Raw genomic sequence first — 13611 nt, 5'->3', positions numbered from 1 at the left:
AAAACACAATGTGGTAAAAAGATTAAAATTTAGGGGAAAAACCAACATAATTTGAAAAACAGAAGGAAAATGTTACTTTGCTAAACGTTTCAGCTTCAGCCTGAACTACCTATTTATCCCATGTTAAAATGACCTCAGCATACTGAAATTTCCTGGTGGAGAAGTAAAACATTCACTGGTATTTAAGGAGCTCATTTGGATACTATGTTTGTTCAGATTTTAAACACAGTAATCCTGATGTAAATGGCTACAAAACAGCTATTTCTTGTTTACCTCCAGTATTTTGTTTAAGTCAAAGCTCTCCCATTACAACAAAGTAAAACAATGACAACAAAACACACTACCATTTTATTTGTATAAACCAAAGTAGCAAAGGTCATTCAGCTGCTGATCATCTCACAACTGTGTGACAATTTAAACTGTGACCATAGTGCTATATTTAATTTAAACCACATCTCAAAGATTCATCAGCTCCTCAGACTGAATGTTTTTACAGACGTTTGTACTACAGCCCTTGCCAGAATCCCGTCTTAATGCTTCTACCTTGTGTCATGCAGTTATGCTGCCTTTGAAGAGATGCTTATATAGTCAGAAATAACATGCCTTACCAGGGAAAGGGTATTCCTATAAGAAGTCAATGCCCTTACTATATAGAGTATTCAAAAACTGCAAAAACATCAGCACAATATGAGTTTATTTGAATTTATTTGAGGCTGTTCAGTAGGGCCTGCTGTGATAGGATGAGGGGTAATGGTTTTAAAACAGAAGCAGGTAGATTTAGATTGGATATTAGGAAAAATTTTTTTACAATGTGAGTTGTAGAACACTGTCACAGGTTGCCCAGAGAGGTGGTGGATGCCCCGTCCCTGGAAACATTCAAGGCCAGGTTGGACGGGGCTCTGAGCAACCTGATCTAGTTGGAGATGTCCCTGCTCCTTGCAGGAGGGTTGGACTAGATGACCTTTGAAGGTCCCTTCCAACCCTAACCATTCTATGATTCTATGACACAACTGACATTACAATATGGTTTTATATATTTACAAAACTGATATCAAAATTATGTTCCAAAACATACTTTCAGAAATGTATTAGGAAAGAATGTAAGGATGACAAAGTCAGGCAGAGGTCTGAAGCTTTGAAAGCTAAAAGCTGAAGATGCTTGGTACACAGGTGGAAACGGAAGGAAAAAATTGCATGAGGGACTGCAAGAATTTAGAAGCGGGTATGAGTGGAAGAGGAGATTAAGCCATTAGCAAGGGAGACTACACAGAACACTGAAGCGAAAAAACAAGGAGCTCAGATTTTGTAAATGAGTAAATAAATTATAGATAGTGTACAAGAACTAGCTGGGAGTTGAGATGGCAGTAGACAGAAAATAAAACAGGACTTTAATTGTGCATATTGAATACAGTTCTTCCAGGCATGGAAACAGTAATTATCACAGGACACACAGGACACAGCGAGAAGGAGGTTAGGCTGGAGATACACAAAAGCCTGGGCAAGAGAGGGGAGAAAAAAAAAAAAAAAAAAAAAAAAAAGTGACAGGGTATTTTAGAAATACGAAGCAGAGGAAAATATAGATGATGGTAACAGTCTGGATAGAAGGTAAAAAAGAGAGAAAGATCAAATATGAAAGCGAGAAGGTTAGGGACTTGTAGAACTATTTATACAGATGGAGAAAGATGAGACTAGGTATCACAGCCTTATAATAGTATATAATGTCACAAATGACAGAGTTTGTAAAGTCACAGCTCTGGTGCTGGGCAGGACTGAAAACATCCATAGTTTTCACAGGTGCTTAAGACTACCACAGGAAAGCCATGTTGATCAGACAAAGGTTGAACAGCCATTGAAAAAGTAGAAATAACAAAAATTGAAATCCATCATGGGATGTTGAAAGACTTGGTAAAGAGGCCACCAGTACATCCTTCTCTGGCCACAGCAGGATTTACTGTAGTGCCATACGAGTGCAACAACTGCTGTGATCTTGACTGAGCAGAACATGGTGACTGCCAGTTACTTAATCCTCAAAGTACTTCTATACAAGCACTATTCCAGGAGTCTCGCTCTAAAGGGACAAGGACTTACTGAGGTCCAGATGCAGGAATTTTAAATCCTCTATTTCTGCCACACACATCTTCATGCAGCAACAGCTAACAGCCCTTCACCCTGTTAACCTCCAGATTACAGTATCCCTTGCAAAGCTTGACACTTGTACTCTTCTACTAGTGTGAAAACAGATGTTTTGGAAGTCAGAATAAAATGTTCTCTTTTTCGTGTGCAACAGATCCAGAATTCGAAGGAGAACAGTTAAGACTTCCTAAAGAAATACTGACAGCATAGCCAACCTCATCCACCTGAGACAGTAACTCAGCACAAAGCAGGTTTTTAGCATGCCTATGCTTTTCTTTATGGCTTAATTTAAAATGTATACAGCTGTGGAAAAAAAAAAAAAAACAAAACATGAGTTGAGCTGCAAAAACCCTCCACAAACTTGAACCCATTTCAAATGAAATCTACCACTTTTTTTTTTTTTCCATTAGAAGTCTAGTTTGTTTCTGCATCTAATCATTATATGAAGTACTAACTTGTTCATGTTGATACCATAAATGCCTTACTCACCTCTGGTGTCTGGACAGCAGAGTTCCACATAACAGGTCTCTGAAGAAAAACAACTTGCTTTGTGGCCAGATTTCCTTCACTAGAATTGAAAGAAAATTGTTTCAATATTTTAAAGGCAGTAATAATCACTGTAACACATTCATACCTTTCAGAGTCAACTCTAAGTTGTATGTACGTAAGTCCATGAGTGAGAAGAGTATAGACTGCCAGATTAACTGGCTTATTAATTCCTAAACAGTTCTATAATCATACTGAAAAAAGAAATAGAAGCACAAAGCTGGGTTAAGGTGTTGGACATGAAAATAAGCATAAAACAACTATTTTTGTTACTATGATTAGAGTTATTTAACATGACTACTCTTGAAAGTTTAAGTACCAGAGCTCCTACTTTTAATCAGTGTCTGTACCTTTATGTCTGACATTAACCTCAAAAGAGTCTTTCCTTCATCTAATCTTCACTGTCAAGTATACAGCAACATATTAAGACCTATTAACACCACAACAGGACCAATCTCAATAGATTCACAGCTTCAACAAATATTTCAATACTTTGTGGTATGAAATTTGGGAAGCAACATTCTTTACTGCTAACTAAAAGGGGTTTTCCAGTTGTAACATGACATCTAACCGACACAGCGAGATAATGAGATGTCTCACCACATATGGATGAAAGGACTCAGCTCAGTTTTTATAAGCTCCACATCCACAATGACAAACGACACTGGCCGTTTGGTACATGGGAGGTACACGTATAGGAAGGACAAGAGAATAAAGCAGTAAGATAAATAAAGGAGAAAAAAAAAAAAAAGAGAAGAACTTCAGTTTTCAGTCCTGGAACTTTTACAAATGTTGATGCTGTTGTGGTAGATATAATTTAAAGAAGGACTGTTAATTTATTTTTCTAAAAGTATTTCTTTTGGAAAAAAAAAAGTGAAAAGGCAAAGTTTTTCCTTAAAAACAAATCAAATGTTACTGATATGATGTTTCAAGAGTGTTGTACTCTTTTAGTACTGGTGATACATCCTCTTGAAGTTTTTATGTATTTATTTTCATCATCTCTGAATTAGAAATATAGGTCAGCACATTGACTGCCTATGTACTACAAAGCCCAACTCTGCGGCACTGAATGAGTGCAAGAACTGCAAGACCAGAGCTCTAGGATGGGAGGGCTTAAGAAATTCCTGTGCTCTTCTAAATACCAGATACTACGTTTTGATAAACTCTTCTTCTACCCCCAACTCCTCCTTCTGGGCAGCATTCAATGAGGTCTTTATGCATACAAAGGCAAGACACTGAAATACTTTGGCAGAAGAATGACTACAGATTTAAGAGTGTGCTAAAGAAAAGTAGCAAAATAGAAACACAAGAGACATCTAGTGAGTTCATTTGAAGTATCTATGATTCTACCTATTCTATCAATCATGAAACAGTATTACTATGCACAACATTGGAAAGAACTACTAAAATAATGTAAGCTTATACTTCAGCATGAGTATGTCACAATCTTAACCACACACAAAGTTGAGATCACTGATTCATGTTTCATGCCAGGGCTAGGACTGATGGAATTAATTTATATTTAACACTAAGAACTTGCTCAAAAAAAATTGAGGAATTAAAACTGTTCCTATAAGATCAGGAAACGCTCATTAACAGCCTGCCCCAGTAGAGCTCCTAGAAGTAAGCTGAGAAAATACACAAAACACCACTACTCCCAGTGTATATCTGATCAATAGTGATGATGGTTTTGTGATGATTGGCATCTCACAGTCTTCCTTTCAGTCCAGCTGAATTCAGGTCATGGCATATCTTTGCACAACTTTCTTCGATGAGAACAGAGAACTATCTTTAAGTTCAGCTTGTGGAGAAAACAAGGAGGCAGGAGAACCAACTTAATAGTCTCCTTAAGTTAACAAGGCTTCCTGCTCCGAGAGTCCCTTCATTAAAAGAAAATGTGCTGCAATTTTATGTCATGACAAGGAAATTAGCAATCCTGCAACCTTACTCCACTTGGCTACGTATCTCTCTCTGCCTCAGTTATGTCTGTTTTGATAATATTAACCGGGAAATCTCTCTTAAGCGAGAAGACTGAGCAGAGTTCCTGGCACTGGGAAGAGCCTACGGCTTATTTTGTAACAGTGTCTGCATTCCTTCAGAGGAAAGGAAAAAACCCAGACATTAAGATACAAATGTACAAATTCTACTAGAACAGAGAAAGGACATGATGGTGAGTAGACAAAAAGTAAATTAACAATTTTCTAAGTCTGACCTTATTAAAATGCCACACACGACAAAGTGGCTATGAGCTTAATTCACAAAGAACTCAATGACCGCGGGATTTCCACAGAATTTAAATGAGAAGTAGTGCGCAGAGCAAGCCACTCCACAGCTTCCCTCACATTTCCACATTCCATCTTTGCCTTGTAAGTCAGGGCATTTTGAAAACTTAGATTGAGTCGTCTGTCATGATACATTAATAACCACAGAGTCGGTGGTTTTGCACTGTATGTGCCTGCCTGCTTTCCAGTGCTCATAGACAGCCAGCCTGGCCCATTTTCAGGGACTACAGTAATCAGCGAGGGGAAATAAAGGTCAATGCAGAGCGAGGCCACTGAAGCCTTTTTCCTGTCTCTTCTTTTAAGAGGGACGAAGAGCAACAGAGACTCTATTGTTAAAACATCAGCAATTTGCTTGTCTGTTTTTGCCGTATGGGCAATGAATTTGTCCTCTTATTATATGTATATATTTAATTAATCTCCCAACACAATCATCCAGCTAGAAGCTAACTAGAACCATCAATAGCTCTGATTTTACAGGTCTATGTATATAAAATGTTTATGCATTTCTAAAAAGTGCTTAAAACTAAGGTTAGACAAAGTTTTCTGAAAAAAAATAAACAAAGGGAGCAAGACTCTTTTAACTCCTCTTTTTTTGTCTTTTTCCAAAATAAAGTTTTGCACTCCTTTGGGATTGCACAGCATCTAGACTTTCAGTTACGAGACAGACACCAGGATCTGTTTAATGAAAAAATTTTAAAAACCTTCAAAATAATACTAATTTTAGACTATAAACTTGTATGAAATTCTGCAAACTCATGGTAATATCATATTAGTAACTGCTGTAGCACTAAGTTACTAGTAAAGTATTTGCTAATGTATTTTTTCCCCAATCACTAGATTTAACTCCTAAAAGGACTATTAATTTTATCCTTGCTATATAGCTTCTGAACTTGGCTTAATTACTGTCAAATTCTTGTCCTGAAAACCTAGTAAGAGTTGTATATAGTGCTGGAGGCTCTTGGGGTCACCAATATTATTTGTAGGTATTTTTAATATTATTTTTTCTGTCAAAAAAATTCTTTAGTGACTGCTGACAAAATTTAAATACTCAAGATACGGATGGATACAGCAAACGTTGCATCATATGCACATTTTTTTGCACATCTCTGGAAAAAGAGAATCACTGACAGAAGAGGGGAACTTCTGTGGGATTCACAGTGTGCTGACCAAAAAAACCACACCCCCAAACCTACCATGCTTATTTTTCAAAACAGCATAGCACAAAAAAAAGCAACTCTGCGTGTTTCAAGAATATGACATCTACCATTGCTCTATTTGTAACAAAGATAACATTTCTCAAGGAAATGCTTCCTGCACCCAACAGGATTCAGCCCTTGCGGTAGGAGTTAGAGGAGTAAAGCCTGCAGACTGCTGCCCCTGCCTGCAATGGGACAGCGCTTCCTGACATTCCGCTACCACCTGGCATGACCCTCCACATAACAGGACTTTTTATTTTATGGAGAGGAACATCTGTTATTAACAAAAAAACCAACAAACAACAACAAAAAAAACCAAACAAAAACCAAACCCAAACAACAAACAAAAACTTAAACCAACAACAAAACCACACAGGAATAGACATTACAGCCTGGAGTTTCTTAAAACTGTTGCAAAATCTAACCATGTAAAAACCAAAAAAAAGGAACACATCAGCGCATGACAATCCTGTCACACCCCAGGACTTGTTAGCTTGTTGGTCACACTCTTCGTCTGCAGATGAGCAGTGGGCATAATGGCTAGGAACAGATCACAGATGATCTGAGATGAGGGAAAGTTCTGCAATAAGTTAGGAGAAGAGGAAAACAGAGACTACAGCAAAATATATAGGTGAATAAAAATGGGGAACAGGTTGCCTTGCTAACACATTTTATTCTTAAATAGATTTTTCCTTACATACTTTGTTCAAATTGTTTTTTAAAAATAAGTATGAAAACATAAATTTGTCAGATGATCCCGAAATGTTGCTCTTTTTGTTTGTTCAGTGTTTCTGAGGCCTGTTAATATTCAAGATGGGTTTTGAGGTCAGAGTTCCAAGTTTGGGAAAAGATCAGCTGTTCAACAGAAGTGTCCATCTGAGACATTTAACTTGCATTCCTAGGATAATTCACCACCACAGTAATGGCATTTTTCAAATCAGACACATAGTAACCATCCAGGAATTTCTTCTCCTCTTTAAATGCCAACATCAATGCCTAAAAATAGAACTTATCAATTCAGCATATTAGGATACAAACACATTCTTTTTTGGACTCTTAAGAATTATTAATTCCTAATTAGGAATTCTTGTTCATGGGCTTTTTTCAAAAAACTTTTTTTTTTTTTTTAAGAAAATTGGATAGCTGTGTATTAGATACATGATATGCACACAAAAAGTGATTTATCCTATTTCTTCTACAAGTACCTCACAAGCCATACTAGGATAACAAGTATTAGACAATTCATGCAGACACCTACCCAACCCTTTAGGCCAGAAAACAAATACTTTTTATTAGTCTGAATTATTCTCACGTTGATACAAAATGGATCCAACTTCACATTTGGCCAGGTTACAATCCCCGTTTGCATAGTCACAGCTATTGATGGGCCAGTTGATTCACATCTGGGAAGCAATGCCACTTCAGACATCCAGTGCAACTTACTTATCTTGCTGATATACTACCTTCTTACTAAGGCAAGGAACAGGTCCTGGTCTAACAAATCTGTTAGGACTTCCTACAGCACTTTTTCCTTTTTTTTTTTTTTTTTTTTTTTTACAGCACTTAGTTGCTTTTAAATGGCGCTGCCTTTGCTCTGCAATCTACGAGGTACAGAACAGCATCATTTTGTCTGCTGCAAGCACAGACTGATACTCATGGAGTGGCTGAGCAGCGGCTGCTCAAGACAATCCTGTCCCTGGTGTCCAAACCCTACACGGATAGGTACAGTCACACTGCTTGTGGGACAGAAGAAGCCTGAGGCTAAAACCTCACTCTCATCCTCAGACCCACAGTGCACCATGACTACTAAAATCTTTCTCTCCCATTGTCCACTCACATCCTTCAGGAAGTGGATCCGGATCCTGAAGGTTTACTCTCAAGCTCTATGATTTAGCTAAAAATTTCAGCTGCTTATGAAAACCAGGCTCAGCAGTTCATATACCCTTAAAAAGTCACCATGGTCAAAGCTAATACATTTAGATTACAAAATATTGTTTTAAGAAGTGAATTAGAGGATAACCATCTTGTTTCATGTTCTGAAAACTGCCTCTCTCTGGAGCAGGAGCTTTACATGTTCAGAATTTCACACATTTCAGAAGAAAACAAAACATATAGAGACCCTTAAAAACAAGCAGAACATGCCATATGTTTTACCACAATTTCTTCTGTCTTTGCTTTTAACTAGTTGGTTAAAACAAACTATTAAAAAAATACACAGCCAAAACAAAGATTCTAAACTACTTCCTGTCCAGAAAAACCTCCTTCTCACATGGGCGAGCTGATTTAATTATGTCAAATCACTTCAACGAAATACCACTTTCCTGCAGCAGGTCTCTCAGAACCCTTCATTCACATCCTTTTTCATGCTGTCTTGATTTAATACAGTGAGGTTTGGATCTAAAGATTACTAAGGTCACACACTCTTTCCATTGTCCTTAATGAGCCCTAAGCCATGCTCAATACATTTGTTTGTTTTCAAACCTTGGCAATCCTAATCTAATGAGATGAGAATTTAGGAAAGAAAAAAAAAAAAAAAAAAAAAAAAAAAAAAAAGAGCGAGCGAGCAAAGAGCTGTATGGTTAATCCAGTGTTTCATTTGCCATTTTTTAGCTCAATACTGTGAAGAAAAGCACAGTAATACTTTTTATTTAAAAAAAAAAAAATACATATATATAAAGAAAAGAAAATCTAGAACCTTATAAGGTATCCAGGTCTGCTATTCAGTTCCTCCTATGTATGTAGATCCCCCTCAGTCACCTAAATATCACAAGAAAACTGAAATCCAGTAGTTTGGTCCTATATTTGAAATGAAACATAACATCTACGTTAAAGAAGAGAAACAGCCCAGTAACTTGCTGGATTAGCACATTCTCCTCCCTCAATTGCAACAAATACTGCATGACTGTCTTGTGACAACATGACTTCTTATATAGTCTAAACCAGTCATTCACCAAGGTTCATTGTTTAGTGAAACATTTCAACACCAGTTTAAACTTGAAGCATGTAAGTAACCCCATTGCTGGGAACTGGGTATGTGATAAAAAGTTTCCTAAATAAAACCTTTAATGTTTAGATATAAACAGCCTATGGTATAGTTTGAAACTCACTGAAGTCAGCAGTCCTAAAACAGTGTTGTAAAAAAGATTCTACCATAAGGCTACTTACATCTCAAGTTTTATATGCAGTTAGTATTATTAGCATTTTTGTTCCTTTTACACCTAAGTACGGAAGTAATCACTTGATAATTCTGCGATGTATACACCAAAAATGCTGTAATCTATTGTTTGGGTACCTGTCATGTCGTACAATAGGTGTAGGCAGGACACAGGTCAGGAGCCATCCAAACTCAGCCAGCGTGTGCAATAAAGGTCCATAATCTGTTTTAATTTCACACCCCTACATTAATAATTATAAAAAGTAGTAAAGAAACTCCATACAGATTTTATTTGCATTTCTTCACCAATTACAACAACACTCCTCTCTTATTTATAATGAGATAATCCTTTGAGACTATATCAAACTGCGCTGTCTGGTGGAAATTCACCATTTCAAATTGAAAACAATTGAAAAGTTCAAGACTACAGAAGACTAAGAAAACAGACAGAACATATTAACTTTACGTATGAGCCCTGATTCAGCAAGACATAAAAAGCACATCTCACTTGTTAAACTTATGTAGCTAAAGTAATGCCTAAAACTTTTAAAACACCAGAATAGGTGTCTCAATTGATGTATTTGGATTTTTACTTCACATCGAAAAACATACATCTCATTTATCTACAGACTTAAGTTTGGGGGGGTTGATGGTTGGTGGTTTTTTTTTTTGTTTGGGTGTTTTTGGTTGTTTTTTTTTTTTTTTTTTTTAACATACAAGGTCTTAGTTTTATGCTGTTTCTTTTCAGCACATACGTCAGCAAATACTTCAGCACACTGTCAGGGGATCTGCACTGGCTGAAATTATGTCTAAACTGGTCTGAAACACATACATTTTTAAAAAAACTCATTTTCTTTGGTGGTTGTATTTGTTGGTATGAACACTTGTAAATGTCAGGCCAGAATCCCTGCAGCATTATTTCTTTTATGCCCATCAACCAATGGCCACAGGCCTGACTTCATTTTTATGATTCAAGGCTTTAGTTTAGCTTATGCAGGTGGCTTCAAGAAACCATCTTGAATGTTTATCAAGTACTGGTACAAGCAATCTAAGGAAAAAAAAACCAAAGAAAACTAAGTAGGAAATTGCGTTGCTAAATAATCATCAATTTACCTCAATGACGGTCCACTGTTCAACAACTATTGCATCATTTCCTTTCCTGTTAGAACCTGGAACCCCAGCACCTTCTTCTTCATAGATAAATAATCCTTCTAAAGATTTGGGCAAATAGTCCCCTGTGAACATAAAGACAAATATAAACTGCAATATAAAGTTTTAGGTTGATATCTGAGATGTACACATGAGCTTATTTTTTCTCATTGAACAGTCCTCTAAAATAAAATTAACTGTGACAGCAAATAACTCAAATTTGTGGTTATTTCTGTGTCTGGTTAACGAACAAGCATGCAAGTCAACTTATATTCAAAATGCTTTTTGCTATACAACTTGAACTATGAACCATTTCATTTTCTTAAAAGCGTTAGCCACTTCCATACATTAATCTGAATTCCAGCTTCCCGTATTCAACATATCCCCCGCAGCAGATGGACACAAACTCTCTTTATTCAACTTCAATATTGGACGCCTGATAAATGTGGCTTTTGGTGTAGTGGGAGGGAGAGAGCATAAAGATAAATAAAGCATGAAGTGCAATGCCTCGCTGCTGTTACTTAAATAAATACATAAGTGGCCACAGGAAGAGCCTGAAACAGAAGTAATTGTAGGAAGATTCCTGATGGGAAGGAAGTTTCGGAGCACAGTTCCCTGACTCACTTCTCAAAGCCTGACAGTATCCGGTTGGCCCAAACTAAAGCTGTGCATCAAATAATGGTTCATTTTCCATTTTTGCTTCTCCTAAGAACCATTGGGAAGCCTTTTGTGCAGATGTACCTTGCTAGCTGACTATCTTAAACTAAATTTGAACAGTAAATTATGTAACCCTCAGAATATCAGATTTAAATAATATCCAATATTGCACAAAGAGACATTAAGAGATGATTGTTTTTGCCACAGCTTCAGGAAAGGTAGATAAAACAAAAAAACACCTAGCAAACAAAGAAAACTTACGGAACACAACTGGTCTGGTTTTAAAAATTGACCAGATAGGTACAAAGTTGTGCTATGTAAATCAGAAATTCCTGGGTTTTGCGCATGCTTGTTAAAGTACCATACTATTTATTCATACTCTTTTTTACTATATTGCACGTAGCACATTCATACGTTTCCAGTTATGACAATTTAGATACATGCATGCATCTCTCATCTACACATTTCTAGAGATATTGGACATTTTATTTTTATATTACACATAAATATGATGTGACTGTACATGGAACTGAATATATGGCTTCAGGCACGAACATATGAATATCTACACAACTCCTAATAATTCATAAATACTCAATCTTACACATTCATGGACTTTGACATTTCTTCAGTCTTCAGGCAGATACTTAAAATGGGCAGTCCACCTACAATGTTGAATACTTTTTTCTATCATTGTTCAAACATGATAGAGTAACTCTAAATTTTAAACCTTTATTAACACAAGACACCTCCGCTCAGTAGTAATTTGAGACAAACTTAATTCATAAAGTGTATCATGACAAAATCACCTCTATTGAAAAAAATGCACATGCAGCTGTTTCACCTGCCCATTCTATCAATTACTATAGGTTTGTTGGTGTTTTTTGTTTTTTTTTTTTTTGTACTAGTATTAACAAAGTGCTGCATGACAGATAACACAAACTAGAAAAAGGAAAAACACTGCCACAGCACTTCTACTAATCTTAGGTACTTCTATGATCATGAAGGCAGCCAAGGCAGCGACAAATGGAGGAAGCACTACCACTATCCCAATGGCTGTTAAAAAGAGAACTCACCTGGATTATTTTTATGACTGCATCCTCTTTTGGCAGCAGAACACAGAAGCTGGTAATTATTAAGAACTGACAGTGGTTTTTTAAAAAACTACTTTTTCTGTTAAAACTTCCTCCTGGCTTAAATTGGGTATGGCATTTTGATCCTGGTAGCAACCTGAGTGGTACCAGTCAGAATTCTGCTGACTCTGCAGAACATCTGTAGAGTCCAAATCAGAGGAAGATTGTATCTGGTGGCTTTTAAAATTTAAACAATAACTAAAAATTGCTCATTTCACTAAAGCTTCATAAAAGGACAACTACTGCTAAGGACATCTCACAGTCTAAAATCAATCAAACAAAAGTAAGGTGAAGGTGACAATTAGATGTATACGGCGACACACAAGAAGTAATTCTAGTAATGACTGCAAGTGCTTTAATACTTTTTCTCCCCAAAAGAGCATTTTAGGTTTCCTTCTGTAGGATGCCAAACTTCTGTCTGGTTGTAAAACTCTGTGCACCTCAAGAACAAACATTTTAGCTTAAGAACTCAGTAGCTAAATTAATTTTTACTGTGGCTACAGACACTTGATCAGCCACGGAATCCCATCCACACAGAAAGCCATGCCTTTGAATACCTCCATTCTAACTCAGCAGCGTCCCACCCACGAGTGTAACTGCGACACATTCCAGCCAAGGGGGGCTGAAGCAGAAGCACCAACTGCTGCAAAGAGGCAGCATGAAATCCCTAAATGAGTCATAACCTTGGTATTAAAGATGGGATAGTTATTCACATCGAGAAGAGCAGACAGCTACAGGGGAATGGGAAGACTGCAAAACTGTTGCTGGACAACAGCTGCAAAGATTAATTTCAACAGCTGCCAAAACCACCCCTCAGTGAATTGTAATGTATCTCCAGACAGTCATTTTCAAGCTCTAAAAAATCTGTATTGAAAACTGGAGTCTGATTTCTCACCTCTCCTCTCCCAAAGGAAACTTTGTTCTTCCACTGACTTAATACATAGGAATTACACTTTAAGAGCAAAAAAAGGTGGCCAATACAAACCATGCCATTAGACTGTTTATGTGCACAAAATATGCAGTTTGAGAGGGACTAGCTGCCAAATTCAATCTGAGTTAAATACAGTGATGTTGATGTGCCTGTGTTCCTCTGCCAGTGACTTCAGTGCTGAGGTACAGAAATGCAGCAATTCACACAAAACTAAACTACTGAGGAGAACAAAAATTCAAGAGTTCTCATTTTCTGCATTTGATTTTTGAAGAGCCTACACCATCTAACTCCCAAAGATTTTATGTTTCAAACTTTTTTTTTTTTTTTAATTTAAGCCTTTCACTAATCCAGGCCTTGCAAAGGGGATGTTGAATGTGTATTATTTTAAATCAGAACATCAGAAGAAAAGCATTAAATAAAGGATACAGTA

General features: G+C 36.8%; 1 protein-coding gene across 3 annotated transcripts in view; it reads right to left on the bottom strand.

Annotated features, from left to right (window-relative positions):
• Nucleotides 1-13611, bottom strand: part of RFTN2 (raftlin family member 2) — a 36467-nt gene that overhangs the window by 7920 nt on the left and 14936 nt on the right. For all 3 annotated transcript variants that reach the window (XM_086750653.1, XM_086750654.1, XM_086750655.1), the window contains exons 6-8: nt 10425-10546; nt 9450-9553; nt 2623-2701 (exon numbers count right to left, since the gene is read on the bottom strand). In XM_086750653.1, the coding sequence (XP_086606779.1) occupies nt 2623-2701; nt 9450-9553; nt 10425-10546 (305 nt within the window). The remainder of the gene's footprint in view (nt 1-2622; nt 2702-9449; nt 9554-10424; nt 10547-13611) is intronic.

Source organism: Chlamydotis macqueenii, chromosome 6, assembly GCF_036417535.1.
Source record: "Chlamydotis macqueenii isolate bChlMac1 chromosome 6, bChlMac1.mat, whole genome shotgun sequence".
Taxonomy (NCBI): domain Eukaryota; kingdom Metazoa; phylum Chordata; class Aves; order Otidiformes; family Otididae; genus Chlamydotis; species Chlamydotis macqueenii.
This window is presented reverse-complemented; position numbering and strand designations above follow the sequence as displayed.